The sequence below is a fragment of the Salvelinus fontinalis genome, chromosome 28, assembly GCF_029448725.1.
Source record: "Salvelinus fontinalis isolate EN_2023a chromosome 28, ASM2944872v1, whole genome shotgun sequence".
NCBI lineage: Eukaryota > Metazoa > Chordata > Actinopteri > Salmoniformes > Salmonidae > Salvelinus > Salvelinus fontinalis.
The window spans coordinates 8,375,246-8,399,726 of NC_074692.1; the positions used below are offsets into that span (position 1 = coordinate 8,375,246).

Sequence of the window (24,481 nt, forward strand, 5' to 3'; positions counted from 1 at the left end):
TCGGAGATTTCCGAGTTTCCAGTTGTTTTGAAGGCGGCATTAGTTCCCAGTGATGAGGTTCGATTAATCACACCGGGCGCCCGGTTAGGCGTGTTTTCTATCGGTTGAAGGTTGATTGCATTCGATTTGGAATGGCTGCCTGCCGGGCGTGAGCCAGGTGCCCGCTTCAAAGCCACAGCAAAGTCATCTCAAAACTAAAGTGACGTGTTTAAGCACGTGTAGTAATTACTAGGATTCTGTGATTTCCCATGCAAAAGGGATTGCTTTTGATGAAAACGCTTTATTTGCACTTCCAATGAATAGTAGTTAGAAAAATCGAACATTTATTTTATTGAAAAAAAAAAGGTGTGCTTCTGGACCATCCACTATGCTGCCTTGTTGACAAAATGATCGAGCGGCGCAGATTACTGTTCGATTTGAGAAGGGCGCGCCTCCCTCCGCGCTTTTGTCTGATGACGTGACGGACTATGTTCGGTGCCCCGCGGCTCAGCATAATCGAATACGCCCAGTGGGTCAGTAGTTTTCAACGCTGCAAAACACCGCCTTGAGCAATCTGATTGGTCTCTGTTAGCACATTGTAGTTTGTAATTGGCTTTCTAATAAACCAATCCAATCATCATCTCGCCACTGCGGTTTCGATATGTTCCTCAGACGGTTTCCTTGCCTTGAACGGAAGACATATAGCGACAGTGGGATAGCTACAAGGATTGAAACTGGTGACAGTCAACATTTATATAGCATATTTGTTTACGCAAGTCTTGTGGATGCAATTAAGTCATTATCCGGACTACTTGTTGACAAGCTAGAGTGGTAAGCAGTCGGAGCTTGGTTTGGGTAGTCGTACAAGTGTCAAGAAAATACATAGCTATTTAACGCTACCTATAGGAGAGTGGACAAGGGGGGACGAATGGACATTAAAGTCAACCTGCCTGGTTAACTAGCTACCTGTAATTGTTTCCAGTTAGCTGTTTTTCATCAGCTGGCTTGTTCAGACGTTAACGACAACCCGTGACGTTACCAATAACCAGGTATGTATGTATGTATGTATGTATGTATGTATGTGATCCTCTTCGCCGTTTGCCAGTTTTTCAAAGCTTAACAATATTGCCGGTGTTTGCTAACTAATGTAAATTAGCTGCTAGCTACCTTTTCTTTGCTGAGCACTGCGTGACTGTTCACTTAAATGAGACCTACGATTTGTTTTCGCTAATCGATGCTACGCAATTCTGGCAAACACGATAGGGATTCAGAAATAAAATGTTCCACTGTTAACGTGAGTAGCTAACTAGTTACATGTATATAGTAACGTTAGGATAGCTAATGTTGTAGCTAGGCCTTTTGGGTACTGTAACGTTAGTCTCTAAAACAAACCCTCGTCGACGAGGTTATTTTTTGTGGTCCCCTAGAATCTGAATTGCTTTTATCGGAGGGGTCACCGCCAAGCTTGTCATCCAAGACAAGTGGTTATTTTCATGTTGGACAGTGCTGAACTTAATGTAGAGAAGTGGTTTCAGAATCGTCATAACTACATATCTTAACATCTGCGCATGATTCCTGTCCCCAGCCCCATCTTTAACGAAAATAGATTATGGAAGCCTATGTGTGAACTAGACTGCCCCCCACCCATTTCTGACCTATAACCTGGATATTAAAACACAAACCATAAAATTGTATTTGTCACGTGCTTTAACAGCAGGTTTAGATTAACAGTGAAATGCTTACTTATTGCCCATTCTGACCAATGCAAAGTGAATAATAGAAAATAAAAATACAAGGAACAAATACACAGCAATGACAACTTGGCTGTATACACAGGGTACCAGTACAGTCGATGTGCAGTGGAACGAGGTAATTGAGGTAGATATGTACATATAGGTAGGGATAAAGTGATTAGGCAACGGGATAGTGGGAGGCATACATTAAAATGAGCACTTGAGAACTGACTAAATGGACCAGTCAGGACTGGAGATTGAGAAACATACATTTCCTAGTCATAGTGAGAGGGAATACAAATGACACCAATATCTTTTAAAGCATGTGTGGTTCACAGAATACATTGAAAACACCTAGCCATTTCACCAGGGGGACATTTTGATAGGACATCATTGAAACAACAGATCATCACAAAGACGCTGACCAACAGGCTCTTATCAAACCAACTAAAAGTTATTTCTGAAAGCAAGCCTGGGACCGAGGAGGCATTGTTAAAGCTACTCTATGTACTCAGCGTAGCAAGAAACTTTGAGGCAGACAGAAGAAATGCTCATCAGTACTATAGCTGTCGAATGATCCCATGGCTAAGGAAGGCCATTCACTCTTGATTCTCTTCTGCATGTATGTAAAAGCAGCTTTGTTGAGGGCAAGCCTAGGGGAGTTCATGTGCATTTCCCACTTAACAAGATAGGGTGGATAGAGAGCTTTGAGAATCCCTGCACACCAGCCTAGTAGCCTAAACACTTGCGGTCGACTCTTCCCAGGGTTCGCCGAACCAAAAATACATGTTTATCCTCAACGTGTTTTAGATACAGGGTTTCTGTTTATCAAAGAGTTTAAGCAGAGGTGAAATCTGGTTATACCCTTTAAAATGTGTGACTCATGGTCGGTTGTCGGTCTGTTTGTGGAGTGAGTAATACATCAGTGGTCGAGACTCAGCTGTGTGTCTGAGCATACTTTCAAAATGGCCATCAATAACTGGGGTGTGCTGGTGCACTGGGCTGGATAAGAGACATGAGGTGTACAATTAACCGAACCACATGTAAACACACGTGCACCTTAAACAACCCTCTCATTTGTCCTCCGTCTTGGGGAGATCATGCAAGTGTTGGCTATTTAATGGCTATTTTTAGTAATAGTGAATGATGAGCAGTAAATGGTAATGATCCCCCCCCCCCCTTGCCCCAGCAGGGTTTGAGGATGAACCACTTGTCTCTGAGTGAGCTGTGCTGCCTATTCTGCTGCCCTCCATGCCCCAGCAAGATCACCTCCAAGTTGGCCTTCCTGCCCCCGGAGCCCACCTACACCCTCTTGTGTGACGAGAGCGGCAGCCGCTGGACCCTGCACCTGTCTGAGCGCGCAGACTGGCAGTACTCGGCGCGTGAGAAGGACGCCATCGAGTGCTTCATGACGCGCACTTCACGCGGCAACCGCATCGCCTGCATGTTTGTGCGCTGCTCGCCCAGTGCCCGCTTCACGCTCCTCTTCTCGCACGGCAACGCCGTGGACCTGGGCCAGATGAGCAGCTTCTACATCGGCCTGGGCTCACGCATCAACTGCAACGTCTTCTCCTATGACTACTCTGGCTACGGGGCCAGCTCGGGGAAACCCTCGGAAAAGAACCTGTACGCCGACGTGGACGCCGCCTGGCACTCCCTCAGGACACGGTAAGTAAAGTGACCAGGGGGCGGAGGTGATGGGTGGAGGAGTACCTGTCTGTGACGTTGTTGTTGTGTCCTACCAAGAGTTGTTGACTGTCTTTCCACCTTCAGCTCGCTCCATGGCTTATACGCCCTAGGTTGGAAAGCAAGGTGGGGACAGCTTTTCTTGTTCATTACATCAAATGATTGAAAATGTGTAGGCTATGGTGTCTCCTCTACCCGTTCGCCCCAAAGGCAATGGTTTTCTGTTCACTGGTTCCTCTAAGCCATCCCTTTGGCCCTCCATTTATCCATCCCCATGAAACCTCTAGTCTCAACACTCTCTTCCGCCCTTTGTCCTCTATGACACCCCCTCTCCAGTCTGTTTTCTCTTGTCGACAGCTCTCGGTCCCAGGTGGGGTCCTATACTAACACACACAGCTTCCCTGTGTCTTCGCATGTGAGATGTTTAAGCTGGATATTTTGTTTGTGGCTTTGTTTATGCACAGTTTTTTTGGGGGGTGGAATAAAAGTGAATCCAGATGTATTTCCTGCATTATGACGGCAAATCAAAGCAACAAACAAATGAGTTGGAGGAAAGATGGAACGTCCAAAGACACATGGAGAAAGACAGAGAAAAGAGTGACTCACACCGAGTGCCACTTAGGCCCAAATTGCCCAGCATAATGACATTGACTAGAATAAGTGGTCCTCCATATAATAGGCCTCCTTGGGGGGGGGAGTCAGAGTCAAGTTAAACAGGAAAATATTCTCATACAGAGACGAGTCTACATACAGCAGGTAATACTGTAGCTAGGGCTGAGAAACCTGTCTGATTGCTACTACTTTTACATTTCAGTATGATGTGAATATGAATTCATTTTGAAAGTAAGGACATTTGAATGTATTATGATTGTGTTGAACTGGCAAAGTGGTATTTCACCCAGGCACCTATTATTTATGCTACAGACGTTATTGTGAGAAGACCAATTTTTGGGATGTCTCATGGTCTGACAAACACCGACGTTGCTCGGCCTCCTTCCACCACAGATGCGGAAGGCCGACATAGGCGGATGCTTTGGATTGAGACGCAGCCCATGCAAAATACTAGCTTAAACTGACAATGTTTATTTATTTAAAAAAAAAAAATCTCATGTTACTTAGATTGACGTAAGTTCTAACTGTGGTTTTGGGTGGGCTGCCTGGATTCACATGGCTGCTCAATGCGAAGCTATCAGATGTGTTTGATTGTTTTCTGTCAATTCACTTCTACAGTGTATATAGAGTAGGACATTTTCAGGAGGCCAGTATTGAACATTACATCACAATCTGATTCATGGCTCCAGTAATGTGACACAGATAAGCAGAGCTTTCTCTGGCATTGTGTAAGGCTAAACTGCACATTTGTAAAAAATAATTTAACTAGGCAAGTCAGTTAAATGTTTTATTTACAATGACAGCCTAGGAACAGTGGGTTGTTCAGGGGCAGAAGGACAGATTTTTACCTTGTCAGCTCGGGGATTCGATCTAGCAACCTTTTGGTTATTGGCCCAACGCTCTAACCACTAGGCTACCTGCCACATGAGTGAGGAGTATAGTCACTGAAGACTACAGTAGTTTGGACTCGTCTGCGGGACAGACGGCTCCTCTTTGCGTTGCAAATTCTGTAACAGATCTCGTTAAGTTTGAAGGTGGCATCAACAGTGAAAGCATTGGCGTCCCATCTACCAACGTGGGCTTCCATTGCTCAGGAGAGGAGAACCTCGAGACAGCACCACATGGGTGGTGGGGTTTGTAGTCCTTGTTGATTGACAATAGCCTAATTTCCACTATCCAGATGAGGCCATGCTACTTTTAATTTGGCCCAAGGCTTAGTATAGCCTAGCTCTGTGCCCGATTCGAGTGCTTCAAACCATGCACATTTTCAAATGGCCAGTGCTTTCTGTCTCCAATGTCAAATTGTTTTTCACCTCAAAATTATGCCAGGTTCTGCCCCACCGACACCCATCCACTGGTTATCCAAAGCTCCATGTCAGTAATTGCCAAACTGACTGACACCCTCATGGTAGAAGATGCCCCTAATGGCAGATACAAGATAAGCCCACCCCTCCCATAAGTCTTATTTGTAACCACACAGGGCAAAAAGACACAGACCTCAGATCAGCGCAATGGGGACCTTCCTTACCCTGTGGCCTCCATGCCACTGCCTGCCCCAAGTATACACGGGGCATGTGATATTGTTCTGTTCTACAGGGAGCCCTGGCCTCCTTTAAACTCACTGGGGTTCAGATAGTGGGGAAACTTGTAAATTCTTTACATGCAGATATGATAAAGATGACCATACAATTAGGAATTAGAATACTCTCTGTTTTCAACGCCGATACCTATTATTGGAGGACCAAAAAAGCCTTTTTTAAAAAAAATATATTTTAAATATTTGTAGTAATGGCAATTACAACAATACTGAATGAACAATGAACACCTAAAAAAAAAAAAATATATATAATACATTTTATTTAGTCTCAAATAAATAATGAAACATGTTCAATTTGGTTTAATTAATGAAAAAACAGTGTTGGAGGAGAAAATAAAAGTGCAATATGTGCCATGTAAAAAAAAAAGCTAATGTTTAAGTTCCTTGCTCACAACATGAAAATATATGAAAGCTGGTGGTTCCTTTTAACATGAGTCTTCAATATACCCAGTTAAGGATTTAGGTTGTAGTTATTATAGGAATTATGACGCATTGACTATTTCTCTCTATACCATTTGTATTTCATATACCTTTGACTATTGGATGTTCTTATAGGCAATATAGTATTGCCAGCCTGATCTCGGGAGTTGATAGGCTTGAAGTCATGAACAACGCTGTGTATCAAGCATTGCTAAGAGCTGCTGGCAAACGCACTAAGCATTCATTCAAAGTACTGTTTGAATGAATGCTTACGAGCCTGCTGCGGCCTACCACGCTCAGTCAGCCTGCTATATCAAATCATTGACTTAATTAGAATAAATACGAGCCTTAGGCCATTAATATGGTCAAATCTGAAAACTATCATTTCGAAAACAAAAAGTTTATTCTTTCAGTGAAATACGGAACTGTTTTGTATTTTATCGAACGGGTGGCAACCCGAAGTCTACATATTGCTGTTACATTGCACAACCTTCAATGTTATGTCATAATTATGTAAAATTCTGGCAAATGAATTACGTTTTTTGTTTGGAAGAAATTATCTTCACACAGTTCGCAACGAGCCAGGCTGCCAAAACTGCTGCAAATACCCTAACTCCGCTTGCAATGAATGCAAGAAGTGACACAATTTCTTTTGTTAATATTGCCTGCTAACATGAATTTCTTAACTAAATATTCAGGTTAAAAAATATATACTTGTGTATTGATTTTAAGAAAGGCATTGATGTTTATGGTTAGGTACATTGGTGCAACGATTGTACTTTTTTTTTTCATGAATGCGCTTTTGTTAAATCATCACCCGTCTTACGAAGTTGAAGTAGGCTGTGATTCGACGATTAATTAACAGGCTCCGCATTGATTATATGCAACACAGGACAAGCTAGTTAACCTAGTAATATCATCAACCGTGTTTTATTTTGTATTAGGTACGTTTTTAATGCTAGCTAGCAACTTACCTTGCAGCCACAAAGTCCTTTTGACGCTGCACTCGCGTAACAGGTGGTCAGCCTGCCACTGTCTCCCTGTGGATTGCAATATAATCGCCTTCCAAAAAATGCCGATTACCAATTTGTTATGAAAACTTGAAACCGGCCCTAATTAATCGTCCCACCTCTATACAAGACACCTGTCCGAGTGGACTGATCCTTGGGGATCAGTCTAAAACGTGCTACTGCAATTATATATCTTGGTTACGTAAGAACACTGGCGCCACACTTCTCCAGTCTCTATTGTGCCCTTTTCGGGATGGGATTAGTTTTACTGGGGGAGGTCCAGTAATGTAATTATGAGCACACAAGACCACATCTGTAATTTTAGTCCTGTTTGAATCTGCCAGACAGTAAATATATATTTTTCTCCCCAATTTTGTTGTATCCAATTGTCCCACCGCGGCAACTCCCTTACGGACTTGGGAGAGGCGAAGGTCAGGAGCTGTGCATCCAAGCCACACTGATTCTTGACAAAATGCCCACTTAACCTGGAAACCAGCCACATCAATGTGTCAGAGGAAACACTGTACACCTGGCGACCGTGCCAGCATGCATGCGCCTGGCCCGCCACAGGAGTCGCTAGAGCGCGATGGGACAAGGACATCCCCGCCGGCCTAACCCGGACGATGCTGGGCCAATTGTGTCGCCGCCCAGTGGGTCTCTCGGGTCACGTCCGGCTGCGACAGAGCCTGGACTCGAACCAGGATCTCTAGTGGCACAGCTAACACTGCAATGCCTGAGACCACTGTGCCACTCGAGAGGCCTGTCAGTAATTTCTACATGGCAGGAGAGTAACTATTCCAGCCAGAATAACCTACTGTTAGTTTTTTAGCCTACTCCAAGGTCCTCTCAATACTAGTCCCGTGGAAATAGACATTCCTGTGTTGAGAGAAATGTTTGCGTTTGACACGTGTTTGCGCAAGAAAACAATAACTGATTCGATAAATTGAACTAAGTGCTGCGCATTAACTTAGGATTCATGTAGGACAGGGGTGTCAAAGTCAAATGGACGGAGGGCCAAATAAAAAATTTAGCTACAAGCCGAGGGCCGGACTGTTCGAATGTTCATTGAAATTTTTTTTAATGACGCATATAGTCTAGTGAACCTAATTGAACCTACTGAAAACCTAACAAATATATTCCAATATGATCAGATAAATAAAGCAATATTTTCTTATGGCTCTGTCAGTAATCTTTAATTTTCAACAGACACAAAAGACAAATTTCCTTTATATAAAAATCCCCATAACATGAACATTAAATGAAAGAAACCGGTATTCAAGGCACCATCAGTAGCCTATATTTTCTATTTTAGCAAAAGTGGGCTAAATTTACTTCAAAGAAAAAAACAATAATAGCAATTTTCTATCATCCACTCAACTGAAATATTTTTAAAATATAATTGGATTGAAATACAATAAAATAAAGTGCAAAAATCTATTAATCAAAAACAACACTTTGTTTAAGGAGAAGTAACATGCAGTGAAAACAAATATTAAACTTTAACTTTTAAACTTGAACTGAGTAAAAACTCTAAATATGTGATTGCACAGTAATGTTCACTTGTTTGAGGTTGAGGGTGATACTTGGTGGTGTCCCATCTTTTCCACAAGTTCATCAATGTTCGGGGTAAGGCTCTGAGCTGAGGAAATCCTCAGAATTGAGTGGAGGTGTTCAGCAGTAAGTCGACTTCTGTGTGATGTTTTGTTCAGGTTCATCAAAGAAAACAGTTGTTCACACAGGTATGTGCTGCCAAACATAGACAACGTTTGAGCAGCCTGGATGCGCAGCTGGGGCATTGTGTCGGGGAGGAAACGGGCGAACTCCGCAGCACCCACTGCCGCATATTTTGCCCTCAGTGCATCATTGCATTGGAGGTCAATCAACTCCATTTGGAGGTTTGGTGGTGAGCTTTCCACGTCAACAGCAAATGGGTTACCGAGCAGTTCCAACCTGCTTTTTTGTGCTTCAAAGTCAGCAAATCGGCGTCGAAAGTCAGCGGCAAGCATACCTATTTTATCAGCCAACTGTGCGCTCGGGAACGCACTGGTAGAGAGCTTCTCTTTCATGGTCTGGCAGCTGGGAAAGTGGCTCAAATTTTCTTTCCGCATCTGCGTCTCCCACAGAGTCAGTTTGGTTTTAAATGCCTTCACTGTACTGTACATATCAGAGATGACATGATCCCGACCCTGCAGCTGCAAGTTCATTGCATTCAGATGACTCGTAATGTCACACAGAAAAGCCATTTCACACAGAAACATTTCGTCTCGGAGTTGTGTTGTGTCTTTCCCTTTGCTGTCCAAGAACAGACAAATCTCCTCACGAAGCTCGAAACATCTTTGAAGCACCTTTCCCTGGCTTAGCCATCGCACCTCTGTGTGATAAGGCAAATCACCATGCTCCGTTTCTAACTCCGTCAGAAATGCCTTGAACTGGCGGTGATTCAAACCTTTGGCTCTGATAAAGTTAACTGTGCGCGTGATGATGCTCATTACATGCTCCATTTTCAAGGCTTTACCGCACAACGCTTCCTGGTGTATGATACAATGATAAGCTGTCAGCTCACCTGTCGCGTTTTCCTCTTGCATCTTTTCCCGTATCTTCGCCACCAGTCCGCTCCTGTGTCCACACATCGCAGGTGCTCCGTCGGTTGTCAAACCCACGAGTTTTTCCCAAGGCAGCTCCATCTCATTTACACATCTTGACACCTCTTCATACAAATCATGCCCCGTAGTTGTGCCATGCATAGGACGTAAAGCCAAAAACTCCTCTGTCACGCTTAGGCTGGAGTCCACTCCGCGGATGAAAATTGACAACTGGGCAATGTCAGAAATGTCGGTGCTCTCATCCACAGCCAAGGAATATGCAATGAAATCTTTTCCCTTTTTCACAAGCTGCTCTTTTAGATTGATGGACAACTGGTCTACTCTCTCGGCAATGGTGTTTCTGCTCAGACTCACATTTAAAAAGAGTTGCCTTTTTTCTGGGCAAACTTCGTCACAAACTTTAATCATGCAGTTTTTGATGAAATCCCCCTCCGTAAATGGCCGGGCTGATTTAGCGATCTCTTCTGCCAAAATAAAACTGGCCTTGACAGCAGCCTGGCCTTGTGATTTGGCTTTTTTGAACAGAGCCTGTCGAGATTTGAGGCCTCGTTTTAATTCCTCTGCCTTTTGTAGCCTTTGTTCCATGTCCATATTCTTGTTTTTGTCCGCGTGTTTCGTTTCATAATGTCGTCTCAGATTATACTCTTTCAGTACCGCCACACTTTCTCCACACAGAAGACACACAGGTTTTCCAGCTACCTCCGTGAACATATACTCCGACTCCCACCTTGTTTGAAACCCCCGGTTCTCAGTGTCCACCTTCCGTTTTGCCATTTTTGATGGGTATCTGAAAGTTAATTTTACTGTGATGCTGACGACTGCTGTGCCAATAAATATTGAAATGAAGCAGCCTACTGCTCGGTGCGTCACCGTTGCATTGTGGGAAATGTAGTATTGGTGCGTGTAAAAGATCTGCGGGCTGCCGGCTTGCTGCGGTCTGCGGGCCGGTTCTAATAATAAATCAAGATCATCCCAGGGGCCGTAAAAAACCTTCTCGCGGGCCGGATGTGGCCCGCAGGCCTTGACTCTGACATATGTGATGTAGGACATTCATATATGAACTTTCACATTGAATGCTTGTGTTTGTTTTGTGAGTATGAATTGAATCTTGCCAAATGCATCAGTAAAAAATCCTAAGCCTATTTAATTCAACACTTGCTGTTAATATCTATTAAAGCAGAATATGACTGGCCTAAATGTTTGTAAATGATTTAACTTTCTTATCCATAGCCTTAAAACGCATCTCAATTGCATTCTTTAGTTCACATCTGAACTGATGATCACCACCAAAATATCCTAATGATTATGATCACACTTCCTCAATTCAAATATTATGGCGACAGTAAACCAAAGATGGTTTAGAAACTTAGGAACCAAGTTCAGTGTGGCCCTAGCCCCTCAACATGTTAAAATAATGTATATTCATTCCTAGAATAAAAACCTCCAGGCTTCTGTCATAACTGTAAATTTATTGAACAAAAATAAGAATTACAGGGGGCAGTTTGGAGAAAAACAATTCCCATCTGAATCGCCCTCTGGAATAAGACATTCTGGAGTAATAATTACATGACTAACGTTCTCTAGTATTACTAGTCCTGTGCGACTCGTCCTTTGGTCACGTGCATGTGATACATATGTGTCACGTTGAGGGAATAGGGAATGTTTTTCCTAAACAAATGAATGATTTCGGTACAGAGCTTTTCAGTCAAATGACTGTAATTATGTTGCAGTTTCAGGGATTCGGACAGTGGGATGAACACTGCTGTTCTATGGTGGTCGCTGCAGGAGGGAGACAACGGATTCCAGTCAGTCGCTATTTTTAACACAGCACAGCAATTCTGAGCCCTGCACAATCAAATCAATTGCTGGTCGTACTCCCTCTAGTAATTTGTCTTAATTATTTAATCAAACAGTGTGCTTAAAGCATCAGACATGCTCAATATATGGAAAAATACAAGTTGTATTTAAATGTAGACCAATCGATTGGTCGAAAGAGCAGACAACTCTCTTGGTCGACTAAGATCTTATTTAGTCGGGGACAGCCCTAATGTGTGTGCTGTATGTTTCTTTGTTCTGGTGCAGGGTGAGGTCGTCTTTCTTTTTACCTGAGTAGTCGGGTGACTCAGTCATGAGTCAGAAGGTGTGTCCCACACCGTCAGCAGACAGCTTTGCCGGTGTGTACACACACACTCTTTATTGTTGCATATTGTCCTCGGGTATAGGGCGTGCAGCCTGTATCCGTGTTATGGCATTGAGGCCCCATACCTGGGTGTGTCGGTAACACCATCTGCTCTCTTCACCACACAGAGAGAGGGAGACGATAGTGACGAGGGAAGTAGGCTGACATCCGGAATGGGATGGACAGAGGACAACCTGTTCAACGAACCATGTCCTAGATAAGACCACTTTATTGAAATTTCTTTCATAAAAAGGGTGTGATTGTGTTGTGTACGCAAGTAGGATGGCATGTTCAGTGTGTAGTATACACAGTTTGTTTTTGAATTTGTTGACACCCGTTTGTGTGAGATTCTGGAACTGAAAGGGTTTTGTTTTCTCAGTGTGAGCCTGCTGTGGTTGGGAGAGCTGTCCACTCCTATAGAATAGTGCTGTATAATTTTCTTTTCACTTGGACTTGGAGGTGTTCCAGCAGTCAATCCTCCTAAGTCTAATATTGACTGGTAGCCTAGCAACAGATCTCCAGTGAGGTTTCAGACCGAATTTTATAGGATCTCTACTGAGACCCAATGCAACCCCGGCAACAACCTGTGCCCCAGGAAGTGAAAACGACAAACTTCCTAATCAATCATATTATTGATTGGAGACAACACGAAGGTCTCTTCTCCAGCATTACACACACACACACACACACACACACACACACACACACACACACACCATAGGGAAACCCACACAATAAGTGGTTTTATTAACTCGTGGTTCGTAACGTAATTTGGTATGGGCCGACAATGCCCTGCACACAATGGCAGTAGTGTCCTCCGTCTGAGGGTAACCACTCAATCTTCAGTTCCGATTGACATGACTGGGAGCCAGTGGAGGCTGCTGAGGGGAGGATGGCTCATAATGGCTGCAATGGAGTCAATGGAATGGTATCAAACATTCTATTGACGCCATTCCAGACATTATTATGATCCATCATCTCAGCAGCCTCCTCTGCTGGGAGCAGCTATTACTAATGTACAGTCGGGTACGTAGCATCAGGTCCTCTTAAGTGGAAAAATAGTACAGAACACAAAGTACACGACCGAATTTGCTTATTGCCTGACTGCTTCCTCCTTGATCTCTCCTGTCAGTTCTGTTCTTCCCTTCTTTCTTCCCTTACATTTGCTCGCTTAGCCTGCTTCCTCTCTCTTTCTCTAGTTTTCGCTCTTTCAATATTCTATTCAAAGGAGCTTTATTGGCATGGGAAACATGTTTGCGTTGCCAAAGCAAGTGAAATACACAAGTGAGAAGACATAAAGCAACATCAACAAATAACTTAGCAGTTAATATTGCACTACTTGGTTTCAAAATGTAGATTTATCAACGTTAGATTTGTTTTCACATTCTTTGTGTCTCTGGGAAATATGTATCTCTAATGTGGTTACACATTTGGCAGGATGTTAGGAAGGGAAGATCAGTTTCCCCTTAATTATGCGGGCACATAACGTGTTTTCTCGAGCCAGGTGACTCTCTCAATAGCAAGGCTTTGCACAGTCTGTACATATTCAATAATTCTGGGTCAGTCACAGTGGTCAGGTATTCTGCCACTGTACTCTCTGTTTAGGTCCAGGTAGCATTCCAATTAGCTTTTTTTGGGATGGTTATTTCTAGTGTGTCAAATAATTCTCTTTTTAATTTCTCATAATTTGGTTGGGTCTAATTGTGTTGCTGTCCTGGGGCTCTGTGGGGTTTATTTGTATTTGTGAACAGAGTGCCTCAGAACCAGCTGGCTGTGGAGACTCATCTCTAAGTTCATCCATCTCTCTCTGTAGGTGAGGACTTTGGTGGAATGTGTGTTGCTTCCTTTTAGGTGGATGTAGAATTTAACAGCTCTTTTCTGGATTTTGAGAACTACCAGATAGTCCTAATTCTGCTCTGCATGCATTGTTTTGTGTATATTTTTGCAGAATTCTGCATGCAGGTTCTCAATTGGTTGTTTTTTGTTATGGCTGTGACATGTTTGTTTAAAAATATATATATATATTGTCTCATTGCTACAACTCCCGTACGGGCTCGGGAGAGACAACGGTCAAAAGCCATGCGTCCCCCGAAACCCAACCAAGCCACACTGCTTCTTAACACAGCGCGCCTCCAACCCGGGAGCCAGCCGCACCAATGTGTCGGAGGAAACACCGTGCACCTACCTTGGTTAGCGTGCACTGCGCCCGGCCCGCCACAGGAGTCGCTGGTGCGCGATGAGACAAGGATATCCCTACCGGCCAAACCCTCTCTAATCCGGACGATGCTAGGCCAATTGTGCGTCGCCCCACGGACCTCCCGGTCGCGGCCGGCTGCGACAGAGCCTGGGCGCGAACCCAGAGTCTCTGGTGGTACAGCTAGCGCTGCAGTGCCCTAGACCACTGCGCCACCCGGGAGGCCGTGACTGTGACTTTTTAATTGAATAACGTGTAATTGACGGTTATGGATGAAGACGTTAATATGCAACAAGTTTTGGTTTATTTCATACCATTTACATGCTCCATGTGAGCAATGACATGTCTTGTTTATGTCCTCTTAATGTTGACGGAACACGCACGCATGGAAGTACCTGGCCTGCTTCTCACAAATGTAGGGAAGTACCTAGCAAGGCTTTAGTCATTTTTCTATTATTATTTTTCCTTCACCTCACACAGTAAGTCAATGAAGCCCTTTTTTAAATGTATTTTTTTAATACATCCATTCAAATCATAGTTCCTCACAGTATTTGTAAAATCTTTCCAACACACTCCCCCTCTAATCGGTGTCGCTGATAAATGGGCTTATGGCCATGTTTCTATGGAGGTGTTGTGTGTATTTGAATCAGTCAATTTCATACTTCATACTATAGCATAACTGTCCCCTTCATCATTTCCTTGTCCGTTTCAGTATCGTATAGGTTTTCTGAAGGTAGGCTAAGGCAATCCTAGGTGTTTTTAATATGTTGTAAACCAAATGTATAAATTTCCCCTTTAAAAAAAATCAAAAAATTAGATTGTAAAAATATATCCACAAACAAGAGTAATAGTCACATGCATACAAACTATTTACATTGCCAGGAATCCCAAACAAATCATGTTCATTAATAATACAAGTTTTAATTGCTTTTTTGTTTTTATTTTAGTTAAAGTAGTGCCATATTGTTTAAACTCATTTATAAAGTGAGATAAGTTAGGTTTTGAATTAGATCATTTGCATTTGTGAATATGAAATTGACCTAGTATTAGCAGTTGAATTAAATATACTACATCTTTATCAGAATTTGAAATAAACCATTAAATAGTACAACCGATCCTATTTTTATTTTTTTTGTAACAAAATTCTGTATGTCAATCCAAAAAATTATACTATAAATACAGGCAAAAAACAAATGCAAAATGGTCTCCTTCTCCATTCCACAGAAATCAGTTATATTCAGCTTGAATCTTTCCAATACATGTTTTACAGGATAAATTCTATGTAACATTTTAAATGAAACTTTGTTACTGATACAATATTTGTTACCAATTTTCCATGCTTTCCCCCATTGTATATCACCATAGATATTTGACCAAAATAATCTTGTTGAGGGAATTGTAGTATCACAATATTCCTAATCTGTTCATTAATACATTTTATATTTGTTAATATTGCCAATTAATATATTTTAATGTAAATCTATGTTACTTACATCAACCACAGAGGAATTTAAGAGATACACCCCCCCCCCCTTGGAATCGCATCAAAAACAATTGCATATTCTTTTGGGGTTATTGGAATTTTAAACTTATCAAGAAATTCCCCATATGAGCATGGATATCGATCCTCATTCAGTAACTGACCAACCAAAATACTTTTATTCTCAAACCAGTTCTGAAAAAATACTTTATTTTTAAATCATCTTTGTTGTTCCATATAAAGTATCTGTGAAGGGAAAACATGTGTTTATACGCTAACATCCAAGCTAAAATTGCCTGTTTATGGAATTTGGCCAACTTTACTGGGATTTTTATCAACATCAATTACATTGAAGCAAAAATTCTAAACCACCAACAGAGTCAAATACTTAGGGAAGACATTCCAAATATTGTTCTGGTTGTTGACATACTTCAGAATCCAATTTATTTTAAAGGTATTATTTAGAGTATTGAAATCTAAAACCTCAAGACCTCCTTGTTCTTAGGTATTAGTGAGAATATATTTTCGTAGATAGAGGCTTGTTCCTCCAAATACGATTATAATATTATGTAAGTCCTTTACAATTTTAGGGGGTAAGTCGAGTGATAACGAGCCATAAACCGATCTGGATAACACTTCAGCTTTGGATAATAAAAATCGACCATATAACGAAATATCTCATCAACCAGAGGTTCAATTTCTTCTTTGTTTTCTGAATAATGGGGTTAAAGTTCAATTCACTCCTTCGTTTTTCATCCTTGCACATAACAATTCCAAGTTAAGTTACCTTATCTTTAATTGGGATACCATATACTTCCTATAAAACACAATCCTTGAGTGGAAATAAGACTGACTTATTGATATTAATGTTCAGACCTGAAACTAAGGAAAAGTCTTCAATACAGGGAACTGCTTTAGAAACCTCATTCCTGTCTCTTAAAAAATATAGTGGTATCATCAGCCAGTTGACATAGTTTAAATTCATTGCCAAGTGCTGAAACACCTTAAATTCCCTTTCGTGATTTGAAGAGCCATAATTTGAGTAACCAATAAACATGGACTAATTGGGCAGCCCTGCCTAATGCCACGGCCAATATCAAATCTTTGGGATGTTCCGTGAGCTGATTTTACAGAGCTAGTACAACCACTATATAAAGTTTGGACTGCTTTCAAAAAAGTCACCAAACCCCCAAAAACATATTGCTTTTGTAACAGGGTTATATTGGTGATTCCCCTTGCCACTTTATTGTTAAGCCAATGGGTTTGGGTTTTGTCTTGCCTTCACCTACTCAACATGACATCTAATTGGTTGGGTTGCGTAGCTTGCATACGAGGGAGGATGTTTCAGTTAGTATCGTCCCAGTGAACAAGCACCAAACCAGCGGTAAGTTGTTGGTTGCAAAGCACTGTACGTCAAAAGTGATTTTTATACTCCCAAGTGATGATTTACATGTACAATTTATATACATTTGTTTGCAAATGTTATGAACACCACACATAAGATTTAGCGGTTTTTGGTGAATATTTGTTATGCATTTTGTTGTAGAGAATTCCAGCTAATACTAGCTAGCAACTTACTGTGTCTGGTGGGGGGGGGTTCGTATACTTTGTACAGAGCCGTGCATTGCATGACGTGCTGTTTCTATCAGAATAAAGCTCCATGACTGGTGCTACAAGTTGGGAGTTTGTGTCGATGATTGATTGTACACAACGCAAGAAGAGTACTGTTACACTTTGAACATAAACTCATGTTCTACAGTGTCAAAAGCTTTGTAAAAATCAACAAATGTAAGAACTATCAAGGATGAGGTCATTATAGTCAATCATATCTAAGATCAACCTGATATTACTAATGTGTCGACCATGCATAAAACCAGATTGTTCTTCATCAATTATATGATGCAAGCCTTGTTTCAACCTCTTAGCAAATACAAGGGCAAATAATTTTCCATCATTATTCAACAGGCTAATGGGTCTTCAGTTGTCTATATAAAGAGGATCCTTATTAGGTTTGGGAATCAAAGTAATTACACCTTGCTTTAAGGAAGCCTGTAACTCCCCTTTTTCTATTGATTCTTGAAACACAGCAAGAATGAAAGGAATCAATTTATCATTGAATGCTTTATAAAACTTGCCTATTAAACCACTTCCAGGGGACCTATTGTCCTTACAGCTTTTAATACGGTCTTTTATCTCAATTTCAGATAACCCATCACAAAAATCCCTGAAATCATTATTTATCTTCTTAGCAATGTTTGCTACATTGTCTAAGAAAATACCCATATTGGATGTTGGCTGGGCTGATGTATAAAGATTCTGATAAAACTGGGCAACATGCTGAGATTTCTTTTGGATTTTCATTTGGAGTATTATTAATAATACATTTATATAAGTCTTTTCGCTTGCACTTTTTTCTAAATTAAATAAATATTTTGTGTTTTTCTCTCCCTCTTCCATCCATTTGTCTTGATCTTACAAACTCTCCCCGGGCCTTTTCCTTGTAGATACAGTCTAACTGCATTTGCAATGATAGCTCCAGTAATTCGTGATTAGTTAGCTCAGTTTTCCTCGGCATTGAAATAAATCGATTTCTTCAGATCAACGATACTGATAGTGTTCTTTTTCACCAAATCCATGTCATCTGCGCCTTCTTTGATTTTAGCCGTGAGGATGCGGACGATGTTGTCCGGTAGCTGGCTCATTGATGGTTCACTTCTCAGCTTCTTTGGAAGTTGCTCCTTAGTTGGGGTATTCGGGTATGAATCACATTCACACCCTTTTTTTACACTGCAAGCATATGCGTGCGTTTCAACAATGCCTCTTCTCTCCTTGGAAGTTTCAACATCCATTATCTCAGCAACAGTTTGGTCATGTTCTGATTCCATGCTACTAGCTATGAAGACGTTAGCAGGCTAACGTAACTACACACGCAGAATTTTTTCAGATAGTTAGCTTGTTTGTTGGAAATGGTAAAATATATTTAAATGGTTTGATTAATTACAAAATGATTCAAAATAGCTACATTGTATTGTTACCATTTTTTGTGTGAAAACAAATTGCAACTGCAGCCTAAAACTATAAACTTTGTGAGAACCCTCAAATTGTTCCTCAGCTAGAAATGTTACACCCTCTCATGTCGCCATCTTGAGCCGAACCCCAGAAAAGCAAATATTTATGACACACTGTTGGCTTTGATGCATGCTTTTAAGTGGGTTTGTGTGAGTATGCTGATTCTCTCTCTAGGTCTATATGTCCATCCAGAAGGTTTCCTAAAGTAGCCTGTTTGGACTCTTTTAAGAATCAAACGCTCCTGTCATGATTTTTTTATCTTTATAAAAGGCCTATTTTCAGTAGCTTAGGCTACATTATTTCTCTCATTACAGCGTACTCCTTGCAAATATTTTGGGAAACGTGGGACAAAACATATCAGACTTCGTTTGAATGGTTTTGTGTCAATAGGATCTGTATTTAATTTTTTTTTATGCAGAAAAGCCAACTGACGCGGTAGGCATATCTTTATTTTGACTCCGTTAATGTTGTCAATACAAAAATGTGACATCCCCCTCCAACCTGACATTTATTAATTTGTTGATTTAATATTCATGTAATAACCTGAATAATAATGAAATGCCATGATAAGAACAAAGTGTAATGGCTTGTTTCAAATGGGTTTTTATTAAGAATCATATCCATGTTAACAAGTTTATGAACAGAATTGTAACACCCCGTACATTATTCTGGCCATTTACGTTAACCTCAAATTCCAAGACTGCCACAGTCCTAGTGTTTGTCCCATTTTGTTGTTGTGAATTCTTGGTTTGTGAGTGCGCCCGGGTTCTATAATTAATTGAAGTTTTCTGGGGGGCCAAATCCTTTTTGGGATGTTGCGTTTTATGTTCCTTTTGATGGCATAGGTAGAAGGCCCTTCTTGCCTTGTCGTTCACAGCCTTGTGGAAGTCACCTGTGGTGTTACAGTTTAGGCCGAGGTCGGTGTAGTTCTTTGTGGGATCTAGGGCAACGGTGTCTTGATATAATTTGTTTTTCTTCTCTCTCTCGCTCTCCCCCCCCCTCGCAGATTGCATTATTTTCATGAAATCCAATTTGATGCTTTTCCCATTAAAATTATATTCAGTATTTTGGGACAAAGCCTTTTAAAATATGCTATAATATAACAATGTGGGACAATTCGGGTCTGAATGCTTTCCGAATGCACTGTATAATAGGCACCAAACGGATGAAAACAGACATAGGGAGGGACTACCTGGACTTTTCAAAGACGTCCCTCTTCAATGAACATAATTCTCTCCCTCTGTATTGGTGGTGTCACTGTAGTCAATCAATAACATCTATTTATTAAGCCCTTTTTACATCCGCTGCTGTCACAAAGTGCTATACAGAAACGCAGCCTAAAACCCCAAACAACAAGCAACGCAGATATAGAAGCATGGTGATTAGGAAACTCCCTAGAAAGGCAGGAAGAAACCTGTAGGAATCAGGCTCTGAGGCCGGCTGGAGATGCAGCGGGATCGCACCGTAGATTCCATGTACATGTGTAGTGACTAGGGCTGTCCCTGACAAGAAGAAAATCATATTGGTTGACAGGAAATAATCTGCTATTTTGAGGTGAAAAGATTACTTTGAGAAGCTCTACAGGTTATTAGTGGTGGTGTGTTATGCCAATCAGAAATACTATCAGATCCCCAACTGGGCAATTTTATATGCCTACGTTTGCGTGCAGGCAAGGTAGCGGAGGGCTCCAAACAAAAGACAATGTCGACTAATTGGGGTCAGCCCTAGTAGTGACACTAGTAGAAGTTGTGGCGTAGAGTTCCACCCTAGACAATACGAGGTGGGGGTGACCGAGCGAAATGAACTATTGCATTATAGTTTGGATTGGTCTCGGCTCAGGGAATACATTGGGGTGTTAGAGCTTGCGTAACCATGGAGCATGCTCAGTGAGGTGAAGTGAGTTCATGCTGAAATTGGTCCTTTTTGGCCTGGCAGAACACACACGTTCATATCACCTGACCTGTTACAGCCCTGACTTTATTGTGTATCAGATGTTTTAGATTTGACAATCTCTTGCTATTTTATGCTTTGGCCAGCCTTTTAATGCCTGGCAGTAAAACCAGTAACTAGATTAGATGTATCTGATATAGGCTAAAGATAAAATCCAGGCCTAACGTTTGAGGTACTGCTGCTCAGAACAGTTGCATGTAAAGAACAGGCTGAAGTTTTAAATTCATCACCCACATCTGAGTATTTTGGTTCTTTTATATAGGTTAATTCCTATGGGACCTCAAATGGGGAAACTCCTACATAGTCCATTGGATGGCTTTGACCTCCTGTGAGCCTCCGCCCCATCACGTGCCTGTGCTTTCACGCTCCAACCAGTTGGATGACCTACTCTGGGGTTAATGTTCACAGCCTGGCCTGGCTGGATTTCACTGGCAAGTCGCTGGGGGCAGAGGATGTCTGAAGCGTCACTACAAAAGCTTTGTGTTCATCATGCACCAAATGGGAAGATACTCTTTTTCATTTCAGTTGCAAAACATTTTCTGTTACATGTCCAAATGGACACACCCATGCTCTGTTTTTGTGGAGCTTCTTTGACTCACCTTTCTAAAGAGAAATGTTTTGAAAACCTACTTAGTTGCATGTTAATGATTTCATTTGAATAATCAGAAAATGAGGTTGTTCCATTGGCAACAACAATCCGCTCTTTCATGATAATTATTTTTCTTATAGGGAATAGTGGATTACATTTTGTAATTTAGTAGTCACTCTTATCCAGAGTGACTTACAATTAGTTAATTCATCTTTAAGATGGCTAGGTGAGACAATACCACAATCGCATCAAGTACATTTTCCTTCGAAGTAGGCCTATTTCTTAGCAAAGTCAGTTAAGACACTCTTCATATATTGATGTAAAAAATAGAGGTGCTGTTGTACCGTACATGCTGGGTTAGGTAGAACTGATGTTTGTTCTCAGTCCTGCAGCGGTTTAGAGCCAGGATCATCAGCTGACTGGCTGTGTTGGTCACATTCTCCATAATCAGCTAAGGAATTCTGTCTCTCGCTTATGCCGTTTTAGCAGACACTTTTCTCCAAAGTGACGTATAGATCTCTGTACCTCTTATTTCTCTGTATTGAATATTTCTTTGGTCTTATTGACATGTCAATGGTCCCACACCTATCCTTGACTTCCACCCTTCTCCTGACCAATTGACTTCTGAACTGAGTAGTGACTAAATCATGTCAATGGAGACTGACTAACTGTGACTACATTATCACCTTGACTAGGCCTACATGATCATATATTAGGTTCTTTACCACCTTGATGCTGATAATGTTTAACCTGAGGGTGTTCTGTGTCTCCCCTCAGGTACGGTATTAGGCCAGAGAACGTGATCGTGTATGGTCAGAGTATCGGTACAGTCCCGTCCGTGGACCTGGCGGCACGCTACGAGAGTGCCGCGGTCGTACTGCATTCCCCCCTCACCTCTGGCATGAGAGTGGCCTTCCCAGACACCAAGAAAACCTACTGCTTTGATGCCTTTCCCAAGTGAGAGAGTCAAACACACAGATCATAAAAGCAGTCATGTTTGAGTCACTCTGGACTCAACAGCCCCATCTGGTGGTCCTTGGTTGCTACCAGGTTATGGAGAATTGCACTGTTGACAAGGCTAAAAGGGGAAGCTGCCTGCTGTTGAAATGACCCCATTGGGATATTTTAAATCCTATTCATGTCATCTGTTTCAGCATTGGGGGAAATTATACTTGCCTAACTGTTCCCTTCCTCTTTTGTGTGTGTGTGTGTCTGTCCTCGCCTTGCCTCCCAAAGTATTGACAAGATCTCCAAGGTGACGTCTCCGGTGCTGGTGATCCACGGGACGGAAGACGAGGTGATCGACTTCTCCCATGGCCTGGCGCTGTACGAGCGCTGCCAGAGGCCCGTGGAGCCCCTGTGGGTGGAAGGTGCCGGCCACAACGACGTCGAGCTCTATGGACAGTACCTGGAGCGCTTGAAACAGTTTGTGGCCCACGAGCTCGTCAACTTGTCAACTTGAATTCGACCCTTAGTCACCCACCTACTGCAACTGTGAACATTTTGAAATACCCAGCCTTTTAAAAAAAATAATCTTTTTTTGTATATTTTAGTTTATAATCGAAACAGCGTGGGGATGAGAGACTGAGGGGATGATGGACGGATATAATAACATGCCATTTAGCAGACGCTTTTATCCATAGCGACTTAGTCATGGGTGCATTTAATTTACATATGGGTGGTCCAGGAATCCAACCCCTTGGAAAGTGCCCTTTACCAACTGAGCTACAGTGGAACACTTGAGTGTACTCAAGGATTGTGTGTTTTGAGCACAGAAAAGCAGTTGGATTCTGTGTGCTTGTCACATTTTTTTGCTGCCCTTCAGAAGAATGCGGCTCTGGTCCAATGTATGGACATCTGACGCACACACCTCCTGAGCATATCTAAGCGGTTTCTGTGGAGCAGCTATGCTGGATGGAAGACTGGGCCGCCGTTCAACTAAGTCTGTCTTGACTAAGCCAAGTCTACTACAATGTGGTCAACATGGATGTTTTGTTTATTTTTATATAGGTGCAAAAAAATATATATATATTTGCACCTATCACATGTTACGTAGAATTGTACAAGATAAAACTCTGACATTTTAAAATGGCAGTGCCAGTGTTGCCAACTGTTCAGCATATTGAAGAACAAAACACGGGATACGGACAGTATCCTAGAAACCTCTGAAATTGTATAAGCTATACAAAGCTTTTTGTTTCATCTATTCTTTCAGTAAAGCTGCTACGACTCAATTTTATATCGTAAAACAAATAAAGCTCTATCATTTCAGAGGAATAGCATTTCTAGATATTGATTTTGTATAAACTGCCTGCACACTTGGTAGTTCTTGTTACATAGTTTAAGACTCGTGCCACTGATGCCATAAAGCTTTGAAAAATAAGTGAAGTGCGTGATGGTAAATTGCTTTGAAGACAGCTTGGTTTTGCAGAGACAACTGGACTCCTGCGCACTTTTTGTTGAACCCTTATCTGACAGAATACATTTTTTTTTCTTTCTGAGAAACCCTAATGCAGAATAAGGTTAAACATTTGCCAATCACTTACTTTATTGTATTAGACACTAAGTGGAAGCGGATTTTGTTATAAAGTGCTACCATGATAGGCTAGTGTTTTCTTAACCTTTTAGCTGGCTAAATTCTGGCTAGCTCAAGGCCATGGATGCTACCCATAACCTCTAGTTTTGATTGGTACTATCTGATGAACTGAAATGTTAGGATTGGTTGTTGCTGTTAGATAATGTGTCATTGAACTCTACTGGGGTCGTTTCTGTACTTAAATGTAATGCTTTCATCCGTTTTCACTTTATAAATAGTTTGTACTGGACAAGCCTCTAAATTCTAGTTGTAAGTACTACTGTAACTTCAATATGATCTGGCATCCATCTGTGGTGAGCATTTTCTTTATTATTCCGATGACCGTTGAAAATCTGGTCACCCAGAAGATGTGATTTCTGTTTGTTTTTTTCCCAAGACGCTGCATTACTGAAGGAAATTATGTAACATGGTCTTGATTAGTGATAATAAAATGGATATAAACAATTTTAAAGTAAGTATTTGAAGAATGAAAACATCTTCGCTGAATGTGTTGGATTGTATGTTGTAGACACTGAAAGCACTAGCTGACTAGACACTCACAAGATGATAGTGCCTTCAGAAAGTATTAACCCTGACTTATTCCACATTTTGTTACAGCCTAAATTCAAAATTGATTTCTCGCCCATCTACACCCAGTACTCCATATTGACAAAGTGAAAACATGTTTTTTTTAGACATTTTTGCAAATTGATTGAAAATGAGATCAGCATTTAAATTAAGTACTGACACCCCTGAGTCAATACTTTGTAGTAGCACCTTTGCCTGTGATTACAGCTTTGAGTCC

General features: G+C 41.4%; 1 protein-coding gene across 2 annotated transcripts; it reads left to right on the plus strand.

Moving 5' to 3' along the window:
- The first annotated feature begins 427 nt into the window (after positions 1–427).
- Positions 428–24,141, plus strand: abhd17b (abhydrolase domain containing 17B, depalmitoylase). Of its 2 annotated transcripts, none has more exons than XM_055886355.1 (4): positions 428–1,028; positions 2,902–3,380; positions 21,879–22,058; positions 22,338–24,141. In XM_055886355.1, exons 2-4 carry the CDS (start codon positions 2,914–2,916, stop codon positions 22,561–22,563), a joined length of 873 nt encoding a protein of 290 aa, XP_055742330.1. In that variant the 5' UTR covers positions 428–1,028; positions 2,902–2,913; the 3' UTR covers positions 22,564–24,141. The 2 variants fall into 2 exon arrangements, with proteins under 2 accessions (XP_055742330.1, XP_055742329.1); XM_055886354.1 differs by having other exon boundaries at positions 431–1,028; positions 2,905–3,380.
- The last annotated feature ends 340 nt before the right edge of the window (positions 24,142–24,481 follow it).